The 23,911-nt window shown below is 35.8% G+C and overlaps 2 protein-coding genes across 2 annotated transcripts; both read left to right on the top strand.

Moving 5' to 3' along the window:
- Positions 1 to 15,666: 15,666 nt before the first annotated feature.
- On the top strand, positions 15,667 to 16,983 carry LOC107929356 (probable aquaporin TIP-type). The gene is made up of 4 exons (XM_016860752.2): positions 15,667 to 15,727; positions 15,817 to 15,972; positions 16,132 to 16,382; positions 16,459 to 16,983. Exons 1-4 carry the CDS (start codon positions 15,667 to 15,669, stop codon positions 16,831 to 16,833), a joined length of 843 nt encoding a protein of 280 aa, XP_016716241.1. The 3' UTR covers positions 16,834 to 16,983.
- A 126-nt stretch (positions 16,984 to 17,109) lies between these two features.
- LOC107929357 (uncharacterized) lies at positions 17,110 to 17,910 on the top strand. The gene has a single exon (XM_016860753.1). The coding sequence runs from the start codon at positions 17,110 to 17,112 to the stop codon at positions 17,908 to 17,910; it is 801 nt and encodes a 266-aa protein (XP_016716242.1).
- Positions 17,911 to 23,911: the final 6,001 nt, after the last annotated feature.

Below are 23,911 nucleotides of genomic sequence, written 5' to 3'. Positions count from 1 at the left end.
ATAAATAACACAGAAGATGATTATGCAGTTTGGATACCCTACATATGTGGGGCCTTGCTCATTTTAGACATGTTTGTTTCACTAAAAAAACAACATTAAAAAATTATTTCAAAAAAATTTGCCAAAATATGCAACATATTTTACACAAAATCATCTAAATACCAAAAAAATTTAACTTTTTCATAAAATCAATCTATTTTCATAAATATTTTTGAGAAGTTGTATCAAAGGAAGCAATCAAAGTTTAAGTTTTTTTTAAGAGTAAATTGTACCTAAGGTCACTAAGCTATTAGGAAACTTACATTTTGGTCACTTAACTTCAAAAAGTTACAAAATGGTCATCGAACTATTTGAAAGTTTTCATTTAAGTCATTCAGATATTAAAATTGTTGTTGTATGGCCTTCTTTATTCGCATGCTTGCACCAATCGAAAGTTATCATTCCCATTATTTTCTACAATTCAAATCTTTTCATGAAATAGCTTTGAATGTTATGGATCTACAAACCAAAATCCAAACCTTTTTCTTCTTCGATCTCCGAAACTAATCATTAGATCCACTTAGATCTAAGGTATGCTCTTTTACTTGCTTATGGGTATTGATCTACTGTAACAATTGCCAAATTGTCATTTGAAGCTCACTAGCTGGAATTTTAGAAAAAAAAACTTAAGAGAAGTGATTTACAAGAAAATTTTCAAATAATTCAGTGTCCATTTTGTAACTTTTTAAAGTTAAGTGATCAAAACGTAAACTTCTAATAGTTTAATGATCTTAAATGTAATTTATCCAAAAAACTATTATGTTGATTACTTAAAACATATATTATGACATCATTCAAGTGCAAAACACGAGAACTAAACTAACAATTTTAAAAATTATGATTCGATTTTGTTGATGAAAACTTGTAATCCATGTTGAAAATTAGAAAGTGTTCACCTTGAGATTCCTTCTTTAGATTATTTCCTTTAATGATTCTACAGTTTAAGTTAATTGTCATTACTACAAGCCATTTTAGTTAGATAATTTATAACTTCATTCTTTTCTCTAGAAATATGTTGGACTCGTCATTGAACTACCCTTGCCAATAGTTGGTGAATGCGTCTGATCAAAATAGAATTTAAGTCCCTTGATAACTTTCTCGAATAACTTAAATTGCCTCCATACTATATGTATTATCAATACTTTATAATGTCCCCGATCTAATATAAGAGCCAAGTCATCGAATATGCCCTATAATTCAGCTTCCAAGACTGAACATATCCCCAAATACCGGTTAAAGCCTAAAATCCATTTCCCACTCTAATCTCGCATAACTCCTCCTACAGTTGCGAAGCCTGATTCTGCCTTAACAATGCCATCATTATTCATATGGATCCAATTACCTGTCAATGCTAAAGATGAAAACATTACATACCTCTTATCTATATTTGGTTTCCGAATAGAGGCGAACTATTTGGCCCAACAAAAAGAAACTTTGATCACTTCATCAACACTTCAAGAAACACCTTGAAACACATAAAGGTTGTGATTTTTCCAAATGCGCCAGGAAATTAAGCCAAAAAAACATGGCTAATCCACCTCACCTATCGAAATCCTCAAATGATTTTGTAAATTCACCGTGAACCACTCCTTCAAATCTCTAGAAAAAAAACCATATGTGTTTGTCCACTAGAACTACCTGAGCCCAAATAACTTTTGTCGTACTACAATCTCTAATAACATGAAAGCACCCTCATCTTTCTCACACGAAGTTATGGTCACAAAATCCACATGCACTATTATCCCATATACCCCTTCTCACACATTCCACATTGGTGAGGAGTCAATCTTTAAATGCCATCCAGATAAAGAATCTCACCTTTTGTGGTCCTTGCAACTTTCAGAGAATCTGCCATACCTCATCCTTCAGATTCCACGTCGTCTCATAAAACTTCCAGTAGGCATTTTTAAAAGGCAACTGGTTATACTATAACAACAGGAGACCTTTAGGAAGGGACATTGACCTATTTAGGTTGTTTTAGTTCGGTCGGGGTAGGCTATAACCTTTGGAAGTATTGGCCCATACAACTTTATTTTCCCTTGCTAATGGGTTTGCGAGAAGGATCCACACAATCCTCTTAATAATATATTCCAATAACAAGAATTGAAAGAGATCCAGATTCCAATGACCATCTTCAGTATCCATATCTCTAAGTAAAAAATCCCTCTCAAGGTTATCATGGGATAGAATTTGATCTACTAATGAACCGACACTTGGAATCCATAGGTTTATCCAACATTTAACATTTATTCCATTACCCACTGACTATAGTGACTTTTCTTGAATTAAAGGCCAAACTTTTGAAAGTTCCCTTCAAAGGAAGGAACATCTTCCTCACAAAATATCCTCAGGGATTCTATCCTAAATCCTATATTTCGATCTAAGAATATATACTTACAGAGCGTTGGAATTCATCATCAAATTATACCTAAGTTTCACCATAAAAGAAATGTTGTGGTCTCTCAAATGCCTAAGGCCTAATCTCTCATAAGAACGGGGTTGACAAATAGAGTCCCAACTAACCATTGCCAACTTCTCCCTCCCATTCGAAACCCCTAAATAAATTGTCTAACTAAGCTCTTAATTTCGACACAAATGCCTTTAGGTATCATCATCGACTGCCTGAAATAGCTCAAAATTGATAATAATACAGATTGCATAAGAGTAGTTCTTCCTGTCAAAGACAGTTGTCTAGCATCCCAACTGTAAAGTTCACTCCAAACCTTTTCCACCACAAATATCAAAGTGTTGTTAATAACGTTGTCATGAAAACTGGGAACTCCCAAGTAGGTTCATTGTATTGATTTGATGACAGAATATCCACAAAAATTCTCTAAGGTCTCCTTAATGATCTTAGCTTGTTACATTTCTGCTTGGCCAAATATAATGAGATCATCTGCAAAAAAATAGATGAGACAAATATGGAACTGATCAAGATAAACATATAGGCTTCCACTTTTCCAAAATAATTGTAGAATGAATACTATGACTTAGCCACTCCATGCACAACATGAAAATGTGGGGGATAGCGGACACCCCTGTCAAATACCCATTGTAGGCCGAAATTTCTGAGTTAGGACTCCATTCCATAAAATTTGCATAGAAGAAGACGTGATAGCAGATATAATAACATTACGAAGAAAGTCAAGTATACTTGTAGCATGGAGAAAAGCATTAATAAATTCCCATTGAACCTGGTCTTAAGCCTTCTCTAGATCAATTTTGATAGCCATCCAATTTCTATTCTTCTATTTACTTTTCATGGAATGAATTACCTCTTGAGCTATAAGAACATTATCTGTGATATTCCTACCTGCTACAAAACCAATTTGATCCTGTGCAATTATCCTTAGAAAAACAACTTTAAGTCGGTTGGCAATAACTTTCATCACAATTTATAAATAACAGTGCATAAATTTATAGGCCGAAACTGAGAAAAAATTTCGAGGTTATGCATCTTTGGAATAATAATGATTAAAGTATTGTTCAAATTTGGATCAATAACTTTCCTAGCAAAAACCATCTTGACCCAATTACAAATTGTGTTACCAATATGATCCCATTAATTCTGAAAGAATAAAACGTGAAATACATTACAACACGATACTTTTAATGGAGCTATATCAAATAAGGCTTTTTTAATTTCCTCATCAGTGACCTCCTTGCTCAAGAGGTGAATATTATCATACCCTAAATTAGGAAACGAACTGGAAGGAAGTCACCCCATAGGACTCGACAACTCACTATATAACTTCTGAAAAAATAAAACTGCCTCAAATTGAAAGGTCTCCTCTATTGTCTATTCTTAAAGTAGTAATCCTGTTATGTTTCCTCCTCTGAAGCATACGCCTGTGAAAGAATTTGGTATTCTGGTCACCCAAGAAAAGCCAATCACCCGTTGTTTTTGTCTCTAGAGAAGTTCTTCATGGTAAAGAACACTCTCCAAATCTTCTCGTATCTTCATCTCTAGTTGGCCCAAGAAACCAAGATTCTATCACTTCATTTACCTTTGAATATCAAAGAGTTTCTATACTAGTTGTCTTTTACGATTACTAGTGTGCCTATAGACTGACTTGTTCTAATGTTTAACACTGACAGTAAATTGAGTAAGAGAAGCATTCATGTTCCCATTATAGTTCCAATTACCTTTAGCAAATTTCGAGAAATTTGGGTGTTCAATCCATCCATCTAAAAATTTAAAGGGTCTTTTATTAGGCAAGTTAGCAAGAGGAAAAATGCCTTTGAGAGCTCAAACCCTAGAAAGAGCTTGAAAATGCCTTTGAGCTCAAACTCTAAACGGTCTCGTCCCGAATATACCTTATTAGAAATATAAAACAAAAAATTAAAGCAAAAGGAAAAACCGTAAGATAGATTTCAAACCCTAGAATGAGCTTGAAAGATGCCTTTGAGAGCTCTTGTATAGAAAAGAGTTGAGAGATGGGTATGGAATGTGACTAAAGCACTAAACTGGAGGATTTAGGACTTTTAGGGTGTAAGGAGGTTTAAAAACCTTTTAAAACACGTAGGTCATGAAAATATGACTCGTTTTTTACATGACCCGACTTGGGTACCGTGATATCGAGAAAAATTTTAAAATCCTCTTTACTAAACTGCTAGCGATATCACGATATCCTGTGATGGATATCGCGATTCCACTATTTCACATTTATGTATTTACTTTTTTTAGAGTTTAGGTTTGCCAAGGTGAGTTTCGAGTCGAAACACTGATGATTCACAGAACGAGAATTAAATGCGTAAGGATGTGTTTAAAATATCAATTTTTGGATGTTCTGTCATTCCACCGAAATGAAATTTTTACGAAGTCCTAGAAACTTTAACCCTATATTTGTTTTTCATTTGGTTAATCGAAACCCTTTTCAACGAATGCACAAATTGGCATTGCCTTGACTTAAGTTGTTTCAATCCGTTTGTTTTGAACCATTTTTCATCAAAATCTAACCTACTCAATTCCATTTCCCGAGGAGTCATCTATGATGGAATTACAAACTCAAATTCTCTTGAATTCTCTTTTCTCAATTGAATGCCTCTTTGATGAGGTTTATCTGTGGTTGGCTTGTGGTGAGGGATCTTTTTACTAGGTTTAAAAAATGCGGAGGTTCCTCCACACTTACCTTATTACAATCGGGGATCTTTTCGATATCACCCAACACTATGCACAATGCCCCGATCTCCATCTCTTGTTGAAAATCAACCTTCAAGTGTTGTGTTTTAATGTCTTGATGGGAAGCTTCCTTCTCAACTTCAACAATGTTGACTAGACACAATTTTCCACCGGAGTATTTCTCCCAACTCTGAGTCGCTCGATTGCTAACACAAGGTCTAGCTAATTCCATACTGATTTCATATTTTCCTTGCACTTTAACATGTCTTCCTCGAATGATCTCCCCAATGAGATTGACAGTGATCCCCATTAGGTTCTTCCCAATGCACACCCTTTACCTTGTAAGAATACGAGGAATATTGGTCGTAAGGTTCGTTAGTCAAGTGACCAGCTTCCTATACTTAATTGTCACTCTCTACTAGACTGACATAACTACAGAATTCATAACAATGACCATATCCTTGTCTCTCATGAGGACCATATTCATCTCAGTTAAGCAATGTAGAACCATCCGTACTAGACACGAACTTTCTTTTGGGTCGCCTACAGTCAGCATTAAACATGACTCCCAATCGTTCTTCAGTAAGAGATAGTTAAGAAAAGCATTAAAACATAGGCACAAAGTCGTATGCTACTTATCTTTACTTAAAAGTGTACATTAAGAATTACTCAATCTTTCACTGTCTTTCCAACAACTTTAATCACGTTTGCACGTGCGCGTAAAATAAATAATTTTATAAAACCATTTTAAAGAACAACTTTATTGCAAATGTATAGGTCAGTTGTAATATTTGTAGTGTTATAATGGAATATCAGAGTATTCCAACGATTAAATCCAAAGGAGATGGAAATTGAGCAATAGATAGCATACATGATAAAGTCTAAGTGGCTACTAATATGATCTTATGGTATGACAAAACATAATAAGAAGAATTTGCAAGAAAATTAAATATTCTAACCTAGGGACTAAATTACAAAGAATATAAAACTAGGAATTTAACCAATAAATGACTAGCGGCAGTTGGTTGATTTTGATGTGGTTCACCAATTCTCGGACAAGGGACTTAAATTGTTTAAATTACTAAGTGTCTCAATTTTATCTTCCTATTTCAATTTTACTAACTTAGACGAATTAGTTTTGATTTATCTTTTGATCTCATCGGTTAATTCAGGACTAATGAATGGGTACGCAACAAGATTACCTTAAGATCTCACTTGCCTAAATTCCCTTAGGGGTGTCACTTTCTAAGTTTTTAGTTCTATTCGATTTAGTCATTAGCCCAAAAATCAGCTTATCAACATCTCCATAAACCAAACCTCCATTTTAGGTTTAGATACTCATGCTGAAAATAAAGAGAATGAACATGGAAATGAAACTTACAACAACCGTTAAAGTAAAACTTGAGAAAAATATAAAAGTTTAGCTTTTTATACTAGAAAACTTAAAGAACATGAAATTAAAGGCATTCAACAAGAAAATCTAAAGAAACAAACATAAAACGAACAAACTTTAACAGATTTAAAATGAAAGAAACTGAAATACATTAAACTAAAGCTAACAAAATCTTGCGTTCAAAGTACAGAAACTGAAAGTGCAAATATGCCTAAGCTACAGTGATAACTAACACTAAGAACATCAAGAACAAAAAATAAATTTTAAACTAAGAAAGAAGAAAAAAAATGAAAACTCTAGAAAAAGTACAGAAAAACTAAGAGAAAACATAGAGAAAACTAAACCTAAAACTAAGCTAATGTTTCTCTCTTTTCTTCAGACAATTTTGGTTGTTTTAAGTTGTCTTCTGATGATTTTTTATTGCCAAAAATGCTCTTACATAGGCCTTGGGTGATTGGTGGATCGGGTGGACAGAAACTACCCTTTTTGTCCTAGTTTGTCCCCCTAAAGAAGGCAATGTCACGATACCCATAAGTGGATATCGTGATACCTTAGACAGTGTCGAGCTTTGGGGTTTTCTTTGAAAGGTGGATATCGCGATACCCAAAGAGAATATCACGATACCACTGAAGGGTGTTTCTAATCTTCCATCCTGTTAGAGGTATAGAGATTCCAAGGTGTGGATATTGCAATACCATTGCCTTTGGTGTCATTCTTGCTCGTTTTTTTACATCCATCACATCCCTACACCATTCAATCACACATTAGGCCTCCCAATGACACTATTGGTCAAATTGGGTCATAAAATGGGTAAAAACGAGACATTTTCACTTATTAATTTAAAATCTAAAAAGAATAAAAAAACTATGCAAAAGACATTATTTTGTTAAAAAAAGCTCTTTAAGTATGCCGAGAAAGCCCAATTTGCCATGTAAAATTGTGGCATATTAATAGACTTCTCTCAAATCTCCAAGACAGCTACCCTTTGCCCAATTTTTGATTTTCGGATCCGAATTTTCTTAAAAAAGTTATAGCAGAGTACTTAACGGGGTCCAACATTTCGTCATTAATTGGCACCTCAATTTCAACTAGACCCTCATAAGTAGGATTAATATGCAAAGTCATGATTGAGCGATGACTAAATAGGTGATTTGAAATCTTACCAATCTCTATCAAGTAATCAATACTAGGAGACTTTTCTAAATGTTACCAGCAATTTCTGCATCCAAATGAATTTTGTTAATCTGACTTGAAATAGGGAAATTATTAGATACCATATTAGCGACAGATTGGCTTGCCTGATGAAGCCTAGAATCTCCCAAAACAAGTCCAATCTCCACGCTAGCAAAAAAACCGCCCAAACTTTAAGTGGCAATAGCACCCTCCAGCCCAGGCCCAAGCTTAGCCATTTCGGGGCAATTTACAAATAAAAGCCATTTTTTTCAAAAATTACCGGAATGGTCTTTTTTCTGCGAAATCGCGTCCACGTCAGCGCGATGTCAGGGTACGCGCCAGGAAATCGCGTCCACGTCAGCGTGAGCTGCGAACGTGGACGTGATTTCCTGGCGCGTACCCTGACATCGCGCTGATGTGGACGCGATTTTGCGGTTTTCCCAACGTTAGGTTTTTTTGGCTTTTAGGGTTTAGGGTTCAGGCTTTTAAGGGTTTTTAGGTCCTGGAAGAAATAATTTCGAGTTGATGTTTCTAATAAAATAGTATAAAATCGTTTCTAGCAAGATGCTATTTGAGAAGAATTTGTGAAATCGCGCCCTCGTGAACGCGCTTTTGCTACAGTAGGTCACGGAAGAAATAATTATTTTTTTGATGTTTCTGAGCAAATAGTATAAAATCGCTTCTAGCAGGATGCTATTTGAGAAGAATTTGTGAAATCGCGGCCTCGTCAGCGCGCTTTTGCTACAGTAAGTCATGTAAGAAATAAGTTTTTTTGACGTTTCTGAGCAAATGATATAAAATTGCTTCTAGCAGGATGCTATTTGAGAAGAATTTATAAAATCGTGCCATCATGGACGCTCTTTTGCTACAGTAGCATATTTGGGCTGAGGCTACAAATTAGGCAGAAAATGTTCTCAGAATGCATAAGTCACAGCAGAAACAATTTAGAGAGGCTAAGAAGGTTAGAGTTTCAAATATGAGTGAACGTATTAGTGCTGTTATTTACTACAATGGTGAGGTTTGCCACATCGAGAATGGTGTTGTTTTTTTGTCGGAGAATACGGTGCGACTGGTTTTTAACCAGAACATAGATTTGACAGAACTTCGTAAAAGGATTAGGCGTAAAATTTCTGGAATGACGCTAATGAAAGTTCTGTCTATCACATATCGATTTTGTTCTTCTGTTGATCCGGTGACATATGACTCATTCGACATAAAAGGTGCTCGTAGCTTGGAGGCAATGGTGCAGACTCATCTTGCTAGTGGAGCACCGTATATTGAGTTATATGTATAATTTACATCGCCAACTGATGTACCAGCGACCGGTGTTCGAGATGTATACACCACACCTGGCTAACACTCGATCAGCGGGTTACAAAATACGGAAAAGCCCATGTTCGGTAGCGGTGTCAAATGCACATCCCTTGCAAGACACTCTGTCGGTGGATGGGACATGTACGTCGGTGGCTCAATGTTTGATACTGCAAATACGTACTGGGGAGCGGCATCAAGTTCTAGCGGGTGGCAATCTACATCCAATTGGGGATGTTATCAAATACCTAGAAGAAGGGATGATGTACTCCCTATAACGTCAACCGGCGAGGGAACCTCGTACATTGCAGATGATTGTAGGTTAGAAGATGACTCCAATATGGATCCACCTCGAGAGCCCGGGCCGGATGGTGCAGAAGTTGGCTTATTTTTTGAACCGGAGCCTATTCCAACAGAAGCTGAAGATGCTGACAGGAGTTCAGATGAGGAAGAAAATCTACGTTAGAGTTTACCAACAAGAATAGTTTTATTGGTGCTTTGAAACAACATAGCATCAAAAGCGGCGTTAACTACCACGTCGTTAAATCAAAATCTGATAAGTTTGAGGCAAAGTGTTCGGTGTAAGACGTCACATGTTCATAGAAAATCTACGCCTTGTTAAGGAAAAGGACAGGGTTGTGGGAGATAAAAAAGTACAAAAGTCCACATACATGTGCTGCAGGTGCAGTATTGACTGTATCTGAATAATATTTTTATTATGCAATGTTGCATTATTTAATGTATTCCCTTTGTAGGTGTTTCATAAGATCATCCCAAAATGGATTCAGCTATGTTAGCTAGCTTGATACTGCCCACGATAAAAGCAGATCCTAGGACTTCAGTACCGGTGTTAATTGCCAATATCCGTAGCCAAATGGGGTACACGCCCTCTTATCGCAAGGCTTGGATAGCTAAGAAAAAGGTGTTGGAGAAGATGCATAGTGGGTGGGACGCCTCATATAATGAAATATGGCGGTGGTGTCAGGTGCTAGAGAGATACGTCCCCGGTGCCATCACAGACCTTGAAATGGAACATGCGTACTACAACGGCCGATTGCTACATGGATGCCAAGTGTTCAAATGCCTGTTTTGGACCTTTAAGCAATGTCAAGACGCATTTCTATACTGTAAGCCGTTGGTACAAATTGACGGTACCTTCATGTTCGGTAGGTATATTCATCGGCTATTGCTTGTAGTGGCACAGGATGGCGGTGGGAGAATTCTTCCAATTGCATTTGCAATAACACCAAGGGAGTCGTCTGATGACTAATTTCTTTCTCTCTAGGTTAAGGAGGCATGTGTGCCCCCAACCTGATATCTGTGTTATTTCAGATCGGGGCTCCGGTATACTAGCTGCATTTGATTGAGAGGGAAGCTTATGACAGCACACACACCATAGATTTTGCCTAAGACACGTTGTTTCGAGCTACTACAGGCTATATCCATCTAAGAGCGAACGACGACAAGTGACCAACATGGGTATTTGGTCTATATCTGTGTTATTTCGTTTTTCAATTTGAATTAGTTTTATTGGTAGAAGTGGTATAAATTATTCACTACGATATTATATTGGCAGGGTATGAAATAAATAAAGATCATTTTCACGAGATGTTGGCAATTTTACGATCCCAAAATGGAGAAAGGGCAGACTACCTTTGTAACATACGTTTCAAACAGTGGGCACAAGCATACGACGGTGACCTACGATATGGCCATATGACGTCGAACCTAGCAGAATGTATAAATTCTGTTCTTAAAGGAACGCGCCATCTACCGATAACATCGGTTGTGCGGGAGACATATTTTCGTTTGGCGGCGTTATTTCCAAAGCGAGCAGCAAGTTATGCAGGGCAGATGCAGGGAGGCCATGTATGATGCAGCAAGGTAGTTCAAGAAATTAACAAGGCCAAGGCGAGGGCAAACACCATGCACGCAGTGTGTCACGATCGAGATAATTTATGATTTCGCGTGACAGAGTTTGACAGACCGCACCAAGGTGTTGTTGGCGGGCAATATCGTGTACACTTGCGAAATAGGACTTGTGACTGTGAGATGTTTGATGCACTTCGTTATCCATGCGCTCATGTTATTGCAGCTTGTCAATAACTCCCTCTGGATCCGATGAGTTATGTGGACGAAGTGTACAAATTAGAAAACATGTACAACGTATGGAGACACGTTTTCCCACTGGTCCCAGATGAACGTAAGTGGCCGTCTGTATCTCTTGCTCCTTTTAAGCTGTTACCGGATAGAGAATTACGTCGCAAACCAAAGGGTCGACCTTGCTCGACTAGAATACGTAACAATATGGATATCCGAGACACATCCAGTGAAACGAAGTTGTGCGGATGGTGTAAGAATCCAGGCCATACAAGTCGATCATGCCCTAATCGCAATAGTTGAATGTAATTGTAAAAAAATTAAGTTTGTGAAATTATTAATTGATAAATTGTATTAAGTCAAAAAATTGTATTAATGGTTAGTAAAATTATCAAATTATATAAAATTATTAATTGTTAGTACCAGTCAAAACATTTTTCCAAATTTAACATTATGTGAATGTAAAATTATTAAGTCAAAAAATTGTATTAATGGTTAGTAAAATTATCAAATTATGTAAAATTATTATTTGTTAGTACTAGTCAAAACATTTTTCCAAATCTAACATTACGTGAATGTAACATTGTTAACTTAGGTTAGGGTTTTTAATTAAATTAGGTCAGGGTTTTTAATTAAATTAGGTTAAGGTTAGGGTTTTTAAGTTAAGAGTTTAGGGTTTTTAATTAAATTAGGTTAGGGTTAGGGTATTTAATTAATTTAGGTTAATGTTAGGGTTTTTAAGTTAAGAGTTTAGGGTTTTTAATTAAATTAGGTTAGGGTTTTTAATTAATTTAGGTTAAGGTTAGGGTTTTTAAGTTAAGGATTTAGGGTTTTTAATTAAATTAGGTTAGAGTTAGGGTTTTTAATTAAATTAGGTTAGGGTTAGGGTTTTTAATTAAATTAGGTTAGGGTTAGAGTTTTTAATTAAATTAGGTTAGGGTTAGGGTTTTTAATTAATTTAGGTTAAGGTTAGGGTTTTTAAGTTAAGGGTTTAGGGTTTTTAATTAAGTTAGATTAGGGTTAGGGTTTTTAATTAAATTAGGTTAGAGTTAGGGTTTGTAATTAATTTAAGTTAGGGGTTAGGGTTTTTAATTAAATTAGGTTAGGGTTGCGTAGTTGACCAACACGACTTTCACGTGCCAAGCTTGTGGATTTTGTAAAAACTTTTCCGGGATTACTGCCCGAATTGCCGGATCCTCGTATGGTGTCTATTGAAACTATATGAACATGATAGAAATATTAGTTATATACATAATACTAAATACTAAATACTAAATATCAATCGAATAGCGAATGTATAGAAATATCTATTTGCAATAATACTTACTTTTGCTTCCGACCGTTGGTCTAATAGAAGCCGTATATCTTCAAGAGAGGATGGTAATCGAGCATAACTTGCCGGATGGTTCCACCTAATTAAATAAAAATTTATCATACTTTTATTTTTAAAAATCTACATAATAATTGTAAAATGTAATATAATAAAATTTACCTCGTTATGAGTGGGAATGTATATGGGTGGTTCACTCGAGGACGTAGAAATGGAAAGCGAAACCGTGCCCATGACTACAGTAGTGACAGGCAACCTCCGATGTTTGCTCTCCTCGGTCGCGTCGCCCCGCACATCTCCCGATATAATGTTGCCAAGACGGCAGACCCCCAACTCAATTCACCGGCTGCTCTAAAATCAACGAGTTTTAGCAGCCATCTTAGATGTACACGGCTCCGTGACGTGTCGGGCATCAGATAACCTCCAATTATTTGAAGAATGTGTGCCTGGGCATATCGGATTCTTTCAATTTCGGTTGAATCTTCATCCGGATCAGGGAATGTGTCACGTAACCAGCCCATCTCGACCTTACTTCCCTCCATTTTCTCCGGAATAGCGCCCAAAAGCTCGTAGCACACCCCCTCCCAATTGCTAGATTGGGCAAACCCGGTGACTGGGTGCCTGTCCACCGGTAATCCCAACTGCAGACTAACATATTCTAGAGTGATAGTGCACTCTCCACATGGAAGATGGAATGTGTGCATCTCGGGTCTCCACCTCTCGATCAACGCACTGATCAGTTTCGGGTCCAACTTGCATCCCCGACCTACCGTCGCCACGTGCCAAAAACCCGCTTCCCGCAGGTAGTTCTCTACCAACGGTGATGGAGGAGCATGCATATTCCGGATATTGCATTCCAATACCCGATCTTCAGACTTTTATAACAAATAATAAATTAATAATTATCAAAAAATGCATAAATAAAAAATTCTTAAATAATATTTAAAAATTAAATTTAACACTTACCATTGTCATTTGTTCCACCGATATGTGATGCTTATCAAGACGAGTCAATGATCCGGCCATTGATGAAATCGTACAAATTTTTACGATTTATAAAAATATAAAAAAATTAAAATTATTTTAAAAAAGGAAATTGAGAGGAAATTGAAATTAAATATGGATTTGAGAGAATTTTGGAAGGAAATTGAGAGAATTTTGGTAGGAAATTGAGAGGAATTGAGAGGAAATATGAGAGAGGATTTGTTTGTGAAAAAATAAAAAGGGGTAGGGGTATTTATAGTTTTTTTTTACCGTTGGGGGGGGCAACGGTCAATTTGACCGTTGCGTACTGTTCACGCGCGGGTCGAAATCGCGTCCACGTTAGCGCGAGTTGCTGACGTGGACGCGATTTCGCGGAAAAATGGACCATTCCGGTAAATAATTAAATAATGGGCCCATTTCGGTAATTTTTAAAAAAATGGCTTTTATTGGTAAATTGCCCGCCATTCCGGCTTCTCTCTTTTTTCTTTTTTTACCCAGCACCACCATTTAGCCTGCTTTATGTGTTGGACCCTTTATCCTGCCTAACTGACCCACTCATCAAGCCGTTTATCTTGTTAAAATATGCATTTCCCTTGTTTCTAGTGAAATCCCATTTTTGAAATTTTACACCCTGAAAATCTACCGAAATCTCAACATCCAACTCTCCTTCTTCTTCCAGAATATTAAATCTAGATCCAAAAAGATCTTTTTCAGGATTTTTTGTTTTTGGATTTCGTTTCTTGTTCGAAACTCTTCGTAATTTTCGCTCTACCACCATCCATGGCCCAAACGCTTCCTTTTCTTTCTCTTCGGCTTTTCCAGCCGATGCCACCTCCTTCTCCATTGGGTGATCCAGTTTACCGACGAAAAGAGGGCATAGAGTCTTCATATGACCATACCTACCATAATCAAAACAAATCCATCGTAAGGCCTCATACTCAACTCGTTCAACTGTTCCATGTGCCATAATCTAAGGGATCAATGGCTTGTCAAGGTTAACATAAATCGCCATTTGAGCAAATCTCCCATCAACCTACTATCTATATTATAGTCTAGTTTCACCACTTTACTAATTAAACCGCCAATCTCTTCTAAAATCTTTCTCTTACACAAAAATCCCGGTAAACCTGGAAATCTAATCCACGTCATAACAACATTTTGAAACGATTGCAAGGGATTAAAATCTGGAGCGTCCACGGCTAAACGGTTAAATATTGTCCGAATACAACCCATGACCTTTGGGTAAACACTTTTTCAAAGTCATCGTTAATTTGGAATTTCACCAAAACATCCCATGTTCGACATCCATAAGTTTAAACGGCATAGACGACCGCCACTGATTATAAATCTTGTTTTGTAGGGTGGTATAGCCAATGTTCCTCCCTAAATGCTTAACAACCATCGTGGTAGCCGTCTTTTTTACCAGAATTTATTGAACCCGGTTAGAGCTCCCCTGCCTAAAAGTTTATCCTTCCAAGAAAGCGTTGGCTCAGGAGACAGATCTACGATCATATCAACACCTAGCAGCATCGTGACTAGCGCGACTCGATCCCAGGCCACATTTGGGACATTAAACGCCCTAATCATCAAGTCAACACATGGAATTTTTATTCTACTTATTTTAAGAAGGTTTAACTCCGGTTAATTCTATACCACTTTCAAAATATTCAACTATTTATACGTAAAATTATAACTTATTTAATATGATATTTTTTAAAATATCCTCAAAATACTGGTTAGCAAAACTATCAACAAAACTCTGAATAATTGTTACTTAGAGCACACTAAATTTGAAAATAGTTGGACAAAATAATATTATACTATAACAAAAAATCGATCCACATTTTGATCAAAGAGAGGAATGTTTGTTATTAAACCTTTCATTGCCATTTCTGATTTTTAAAACATTTTTTTGAGATTAACTAGCTTTTTATTTTAAAACATATATATAATCATCGACATTATCGTTGGAGCAACTTCGCAATTTTTAATTAATAAAAGCTAGGTAGAAATTAACAGGAGACCTCAGCAATAATGTAATGGAGCATAAAGATTCCCATCCTTATTTAGAGTTTTTAAAGAAGCCCCATTGTTGATTTCTTCATAAATAAGTAGTTAAGTTGATTGTCTTATGCTCATAATTCATATAATTTTATCATAAAGCAGTTGGTCGGTTGCCAATCGGGGCGGTGCCAGTTCACTCTTGTAGGCCCTATGGCCGATGCCGGCGATGCCTCTTTAACCTACGTTCTAGCTATTTTGCTTCATATATTTTGTATATATACACCTTCTTCATAGTATGTAAACTCATCAAAAGAAATTGATTAGGCACAGAGTTTCTTATTCTTGAGCTTAGCTTTTAAGTGCATCTCTTTTGTTTTTGCGAGCCAAAATGGTTTAAGTTAGCTTTTGGTAGCTTTGGTGATTCTTTCAGTGTCGGGTCCCTCAAGGCTTATTTGGCTGAATTCATTGCGACCTTGCTTTTTGTCTTTGCTGGTGTTGGATCGGCTATTGCTTATGGTAAGTGTGCAAAGGTATACCACCTTGTAAAGCACACATTACTATCATTATGAACACTAATTCATTTGAGTCGAACCAGATTGGACCTTTAAACAAGGGACAACTCTCTCTACGAGTTGATGTAATGGTTTTTTTTCTTTGTTTTTTAATATTTTATAGGTAAGCTCACTGCCGATGCAGCTCTAGACCCAGCGGGTTTAGTGGCTGTAGCAGTGGCTCATGCATTTGCCCTCTTCGTTGGGGTGTCCATTGCAGCCAACATCTCAGGTGGTCATTTGAATCCCGCCGTCACCTTTGGGTTAGCTGTTGGAGGCAACATCACCATCTTAACTGCTATTTTCTACTGGATTGCTCAATGCTTTGGCTCCATTGTTGCTTGCCTTCTTCTCCAGTTTGTCACCAATGGCTTGGTATGGAACAACTTCACTATAACAATTAAAATCTCAAAACTGTTTCTAAATTAAAATTACAACTTGAACCTTGCAGAGCGTCCCAGCCCACGGCGTTGCTTCAGGAATGACGGCTGTGGAAGGCATGGTGATGGAGATTGTGATTACATTTGCACTCGTCTACACCGTTTATGCCACGGCAGCTGACCCAAAGAAGGGTTCTCTAGGAACAATTGCACCTATTGCAATTGGTTTCATTGTGGGTGCTAACATTTTAGCCGCTGGTCCATTTAGTGGTGGTTCAATGAACCCAGCCCGTTCTTCTGGACCAGCTGTGGTTAGTGGGAACTTGTCTGGTAACTGGATCTATTGGGTTGGCCCATTGATTGGAGGAGGGTTAGCTGGGCTGATTTATGGTGACATTTTCATTGGGTCATACTCCTCAGTACCAGTTTCTGGAGATTATGCTTAAAAAGTGTTTTGCTGTTCAGGGTTTCTGTTTTATCGAAATGTTTCCATTTCTTGCATAATGGGATTTGGCATTTGAGTGTGTTATGATTGGAGAAAAAAAGCTTGTACTTGTTAATAAGGAAATGTAATTAAATATGTTTTGAGTTTAAAATTTATCAGTATTTCCCTTATCTGTTTTAAAGAGCTTGCACAATACAATGAATGAATCATCTTTTCTTCAATCTTAAACCTTCAAGAAATTTGGAACATTAGCTTTGCTTTTGTTAAAGCCAGAGAGATGTCGACGAAAATTCAGCATTTTCTCCATTGCCATCTCTTGTGGCTCCTCGGGGTTTCGCAGGACGATCAACTTGGTTGTAGGGGATGTTGCAAACGCATTACGGGTTCGATCTATGTATGCTTTGGTTGTGATTTTTACCTCCATAGATCCTGTGCCAAGCTTCCCGGAGAAATCCGAGATTTGTTTCACCCATGCCCTCTTCTCCTTACCATTTTAGATTACGAGTATATATGTAATGCTTGCTTCAAAACAGACTCTGGTTTAAGCAACCGCTGTAAAAGGTGTGAGTTTGATATGCATGTTGAAGGCACCCAACGGGCCACCATAGAAACTGAGGAGCTTATTCAACATTTTACTCACTGGCATCCCTTAAAACTTCTTGCTCCCAATAATCATTTGGAAGTTGGGTGCGCCATATATAACAAGCTCTGCTTTGCCTCTGCCTTTGATTCTTTTGCCTATGGCTGCCAGGATTGCAACTTTTTCGTCCATCATTCATGCATGATCAACATTCCACGTCAAATCATTCATTTCTTTCATCCTTCATGTCCTCTGGTTTTACTCACCGACGTACCTTGCCAATATGAGGGTTTTGATGAAGCTAGCTCAGGCTTGGCCTTTCACTGCGGAAAGTGTAAATTCCAATTGGATGTCAAATGCGCCTTGCTTCCGACCGTAGAATCCAAAATGCCGATAAGATTCAACATTCACCCCACGAGCATCCACCAGCACTCCATGAAAGCAAGGAATTTGACACTGAAGTTCGATGCAAAGCATGTGGAGAACATGGCTTATTAGCTCCTTGTTTTGCTTGTAGCAAAAGATCATGCACCTTCTTTCTACACTGAAAGCGTGTTGTTGAGTTACGCCGGAAATATGTCATCCCTTTCAATCCCTACACCCTCTCACTCTACGCCATGACTTACCTTACCAGTGTAAGGTTTGGGAGGTATTTTTTGCTATCAGTTGTTGATACCTCTGGAAGAACAAAAACAAGATCATTTTTCAGCATAGTAACAGTAGTTCAGAGGAGATTTTTAACAGGGTCTCTAGTCTTGCGTTTAATATAGGTAACAGAGAACCTAACGCTGACAGAACAGAAGAGCTTCAGCGGTTCACGTTAATTGGAGTCCACCAGCTTTGGGGTGGACTAAGTTAAACACGGATGGTGCCTCGAATGTGTCAGGTATTTGGTCTTCAATAGGTGGGGTTCTACGAGATTCATTTCCCAACTGGGTAGCTAGTTTCTGCAGGTCTATCGGTAGTGGTTCTGTTCTTAACGCCGAGTTTTCGGCAATCCTAGATGGCTTCAACGTAGCATGGCAAAGAGGTCTCTCCAAAGTAGTGGTGGAGTGTGATAATAGAGTGGCAATTGAGCTGCTCCAGGATGGTTCCAATGAAGACAATCCCTTGCTGTTGGAATTCAAATGATTAAAGAAGTGTGCAACGAGAGTTGGACTGGGCGCTTTAAACATGTGTATCGCGAAGCTAATCAAGTGGCAGATTTTATGGCGAAACCATGCATCAGCAGGACACATGATTTAGAAGTTTTTGAAGACCCTTTCCCTGGTGTCCAACAATTATTTTTAAGTGACAAGGAGGGTATCACTTATGTAAGAACCGTTAGAACTTAAGGCCTCTGTAGCCTTCCTTTTACTATAAAAGAGTTCACAACAAATATGAATTACTGTTAAATAAACAATTTCTCCTATTCACAAAACTATTCATTTTATATATTTTTTTAATTATCTAAAGTAGCACATGATTAAGCAAATAGGTATAGTTTTATTTCAGATATTACCATCTGAATTTTTCAAAAGAGCAGAGTACAGTGAAAGGTAGATTAATTTCCATTGGTGAGGCAAATTTTGCAATAGAAGCCACCCTTAATAAAGAGATTAAGTGGGTTAAGGAAAAGAAAAAAAAGGATGCGGAAGGACTTATTAAGCAGCGTCAAAAGGAGTTAAAAGAAACTTGAAGAGGAACTAGAGCTAATAGATAGCAAATTAGAAATACTTAACATAGATCACTTTATGTACAAGTATTAACCTCGGTCGGGATGATATTAAGGTAAAGTCTTTCCAATAATGACAAATTGAGAATTCGAACTTGACCTAAATATTTGAGAAAGAAATCTACTTTTATATTTTTTTATTTGTGAGTTTATAAAGCTTTTCGTTTTGACTCACTTTTTCGATTTAAAGGTTCCACACTCGACTCCACTAATTCAAAATAATCCACTTTGGGTTTACTAAACAAAAAAAAGCGGGGGTCTGAAAGAACTTGAGAAACATAAGAGGAAAAGTTAAGAGTCTGGAGGAGGAACTGGAACGAGAAAATTGCAAATTAGGAAAACTTAAGACTGATCATTTCTTGTTCAAGTTTCAGCTCAGTCAAAAACATGGAAGAAAATATACTGGTGATGGGTCTTAGAGTTTGCAATGAGAAACGTATGAAGTCTGTATAGGTTAAATGCAGTGGAGCATGTGAGAGATATAGTTGTATGTATGTCCTAGATCAAGCAATTATCACGAAGCTAACAAGTATTGATTCAAGTTGTGCAAGGACAAAACATTAATTAATCCAATAAGAAGCCTATTTTCATCAGCGAATCTGGATATATGTTCTTGAAATTCTATTATCTATGTCAAGTTCCTGAGCTATTTATAAATGAAAGTTCACTGTTAAAGAAACTTCTGCATGACATTTATTCATATAAATATGAAGGTCATCTGGTTTAATTTAATTCTAATACTCCCAAACTTAATAAAATGACTAAAATGGCCATCAATTAGTTCTGAGTTCTTAGAAATTTTATTTGATGATGGGAGACTTTGTAACACATCAATGTTCTTTTCCTATGGGATATCCTTTGGGCATTGATAATGTGTGAAGTGATTGAATCAACTCTTTTATCTTTATTTTCTTCACATTCGGTGACGTCTCTAGAAAACAAGCCAAAACCCATGGCTCAATCTTCTCAGCTTGTCAAGCTTCGATTTTTTCCTGGTATTTTGTTAAGCTTCCATTTTGTTCATTGGAGATTTCATAAAGTTCCCATTTTGATTTTCTTTTTGTAACTTCCTCCAATTTTTTGTTTTGTAAAGTTTCCATTTGCATTTATCTCTTCATTTTTGGGTTTCTTAGGTTTCCTAAACACATTTATATCCATTTGTTTGGTTTAACAAGAGTTCCTCTATTTTTGGACTTCTTAAAGCTTCCATCTTTGAGCCCAGTAAAGCTTTCCAAACACATTTACCTCAATTTTGGGGTTTATTGAACCTCCACAATTTTTGGGCTTCATAAACCTTTCATTCTTAGTCTCTCGAAACTAGGGGTGGGCATTCGATCAAATCGAATCGAAAATTTTCGAGTTAATCGAGTTTTCGAATCTCATTTTATCATCCTAACTTTATTTGAAGTTTTCTCGAATCGAGTCGAGTGAGATGAAATTCGAATCGAATCGAATATATTTGTTCGAGTTAAATTTTAAAAAATAATTTTGGGTCCTTATAACCATTGTCACCCATCGTAATAAAATTTGTTCACCTTAATCAAATTTTTTATTAACTTTCATCACTTCATAATTTATTTATTAATTTTTTATATATTGGTTAGCTTCTTTGCTTGCTTAGTTGTTTCAATTATCTTCAGATTCTTGTCACTATGTATTTTAGAATTAAAAAATATATTAAATGTAAAAATATGATTTTTTAATAAAATTTATTTTAAAAATAAAATGTGAAATTGATACCAATATAAAATTTTAACACGAATATTTTATGGCATAATTAATAATTCAATTTTAATATAAATATTCAATATGACTAAACAATTCAATAATATAAATAATATAAAATGTGAAATTTAATTTAATAATATAAATAGTAGATATAAATAAAATTATTACTATTTATGTTTAGTGATTTTTTTGGATAATTTTGATTTTTTATTTGAGAGTAAAGACTAAAGGGAGAGAAGTAAAAGTTTAGGAGAAAAATAAAAAGTTTTGGGGAATAAAAGTTTGAGGGAAAGTAAATAGGGGGAAGTAAAATTTTGGAGGGAAAATATTAAAAAAAATGGAGGGGGGAAGGTTTGGGATAGATGGGAGGTGAGATGGGAAGGGAATAAAAGTTTTAGGGGAAAAGTGGGAGGGAGTAAAAATTTTAGGGGAAAATAAAAGGTTTTGAGGGTTTTGGGGAGTGAAATTTTGAGAAAAAATAAATGGGAGAGTAAAATTTTGGTAGGAAATGAATTTTGGGTAGATTGGGGGTTGGGAGGGGAGGGGAGTAAAAGTTTTGGGGGGAAAGTGGGAAGAAATAAAAGTTTTGAGGGAAAAGTAAAAAGGTTTGGGAGTTTGGGGTAAAAATGTAAAATATTATAGTTTGATATTCGAATTATTCGAATTATTCGAGTTATTCGAATTCGAAAACTCAACTCGATTCAAACTCAAAATTCGAAAAAAAAAGTTCGAATTGATTCGAATAACTCGATTCGTAGTCATATTTTTACAATCCTAGACCTCAGATTCTGTACTCACAATTCTTCTGTCACAAACATCAGATTTTGTAATCGTGATTCTACATTCACAAACTTCACATCTTGTAGCATGATGTTGCATCCATAGATCTTTGATAAATCTCGTTTTGGATTATGTTATTTATATTCTTAATTATAATATTTATATTTATATTTCATTTATTATGTATTTAGAGAATAATCGAAGAAAAATGAATTTAAAGTTTATTTTTGACAATTTTTTTGCAGTTTGAATTTTTAACAAAGTGTAATTTCAGTATTTTATCCATAACTTAAGCTACAGGCCTCCGTTTTGGGCTCATAACATATTGATTCGAAGGGAATTGAAATATCTAACTGGATATATTTCATAGCTTGTGCCCCAAAAGTGTTAGGAAGACGCCAAAAAATGACTTGGAAGTTTGACTCGAAATTGCAAAGATTCTAGAAAGTTTCTGCTTTATTTCATTAAGGGCACTTTTTGTATTTTCTCCAATATATTATTTTTCCCCATAAATAGACATTATTAGGTTAAGATTGAGGGGAGATTTGGAGATAATTGTTAGTTTTATTTAGTTTTCTTTATTTTATGAGTTTCTAAACCCTCTTTTCTAGTCAAAAGTTTTATTAAATCTTGATTTAATAAATTCGCGAAACTTATTTGCGCTTTAAATCTTCTTTGTTCTTTGGTATTCATGCATCTTTGATTATAATTACAATTGCTTAGGTTTATTAAATACGTGGTCAGTATTTGATAGCTTAGAATAATTGACTTGTCAATTAGAATAATTAAATTTGTAATTGTTTAATTCGTTCTAATACTAGCCACTAACTGCACAAATCATTTATGTTGTAGTTTACGATTATGTGGTATGAATGTGTAATCTAGCTTAAATGAACTCTACTAAGGTGACTTTGTTGGTTAGAATTAGGTCTCTCTCATTTTTAATGTTGTCGGTAAGTTACAGGGTTATTTATCACTTAGGGAAGTAATTTCAAATGAGTTGCCTCTTGGTATCGAACAGGCAAGGAGAGATTGGTTGCCCGGCATTAAGTCAACAACTAGAACTAATTTATTAAAAGCATTGAAACTATCTTTGCGTCGATGATCAAATCCTCGAATCAAACATAGATTTTACCTTTGGTTAAAGTTTCTTCTCATGATTTTCTTTTATTTTACTTTTTGATCTCTTTTTATTTTACTTTGTTTTATTTTTAATTTTAATTTTAAACCCCATTTATTTTTATTTTTATTTTTATTAAAGAAATAAAATTATTATCTGTCTTTATAGATATGATCCTACTTGCTACTATCTACTAATTTATATTTTCAAATAGGTTTTATTTTTGTAGGTCTCCACAGCCTAACAACCTCATATTTGTAGTCACAATTCTATAACTGCAACATCTACTTCTACAGACCAATTTGCGGGTATAACTTCTATGATGTTCTTGGTGGAGCTTTGGCTCTCTCTTTTTCATGTTGTTTGTAGGTGTGATAAGCACTAAAAGTAACATGTTTTTACCTCTTTCTTAATGCGTTTTTGGGTGATTATTTGATGTTAATTGTGAATTTTATGCTCCTAATCCTTTAAATTCATGTTTTTATACTTAATAGAGCATTTGGGAGCAAAATGAGTGAAAACTGGAAAATCGAAGCAAGCTACAGGAGCCACACGGGTTGACCCATTCCACATGGGCGTGTGGTAGGCCGTGTTGATTTCGTGGAATTGCACACTAAACAGTGGAAAAACACAATTTTTAAGTTTTTCGAGCATTCTAAGGCGTATATATGATAAAAAAATAAGAACATAGGAGTGAGTCGTCATAGAATACTCAATAAAATAACTCGAAAAATACCATTGAAGCCAATTCTGAAGCGAATTTCTGTTAATATTGAAGATTCACATTTGATTTCTTAGGAGATTATCATGAGTTTCTTTGTTTCTTTCAGCCATACTATGTTTTGGATGTTTTTATTTTCAAGCATGAACTAATTTTCTAAATACCTAGGGGAGATGAACCCTATGATAAATTTTGTCTTTTGATTTTTTTATTTTACTCAATAAATACTTAGATCTTATTCTCTATTATGTGTACTTAATTCTTGATTTGATATTTCTAGATTATTAATTCTTGATTTGATATTTTTAGATTATTAATCCATGTTTGATGTGCTTAAATCAGAGGAGGAATAAACCCTGTTTAAGAGTAGGTCTTGCATAATCGAGTGGAGTTGCATGCAATCCAAGAAATAGGACGACATAAATCTACCAGATTA

Source organism: Gossypium hirsutum, chromosome D08 (genome assembly GCF_007990345.1).
Source record: "Gossypium hirsutum isolate 1008001.06 chromosome D08, Gossypium_hirsutum_v2.1, whole genome shotgun sequence".
In the NCBI taxonomy this organism is placed as follows: domain Eukaryota; kingdom Viridiplantae; phylum Streptophyta; class Magnoliopsida; order Malvales; family Malvaceae; genus Gossypium; species Gossypium hirsutum.
This window is presented reverse-complemented; position numbering and strand designations above follow the sequence as displayed.

Excerpts from the sequence above, each read along its gene's own strand:
- LOC107929356 (XM_016860752.2), top strand. The coding sequence starts at position 15,667 with ATGGCCGATGCCGGCGATGCCTCTTTAACCTACGTTCTAGCTATTTTG. Across the intron at positions 15,728-15,816 it reads TATTTTGCTTCATATATTTT|TGCATCTCTTTTGTTTTTGC; the intron begins GTATATATACAC and ends TTAGCTTTTAAG. Across the intron at positions 16,383-16,458 it reads AGTTTGTCACCAATGGCTTG|AGCGTCCCAGCCCACGGCGT; the intron begins GTATGGAACAAC and ends TGAACCTTGCAG.
- LOC107929357 (XM_016860753.1), top strand. The coding sequence starts at position 17,110 with ATGTCGACGAAAATTCAGCATTTTCTCCATTGCCATCTCTTGTGGCTC.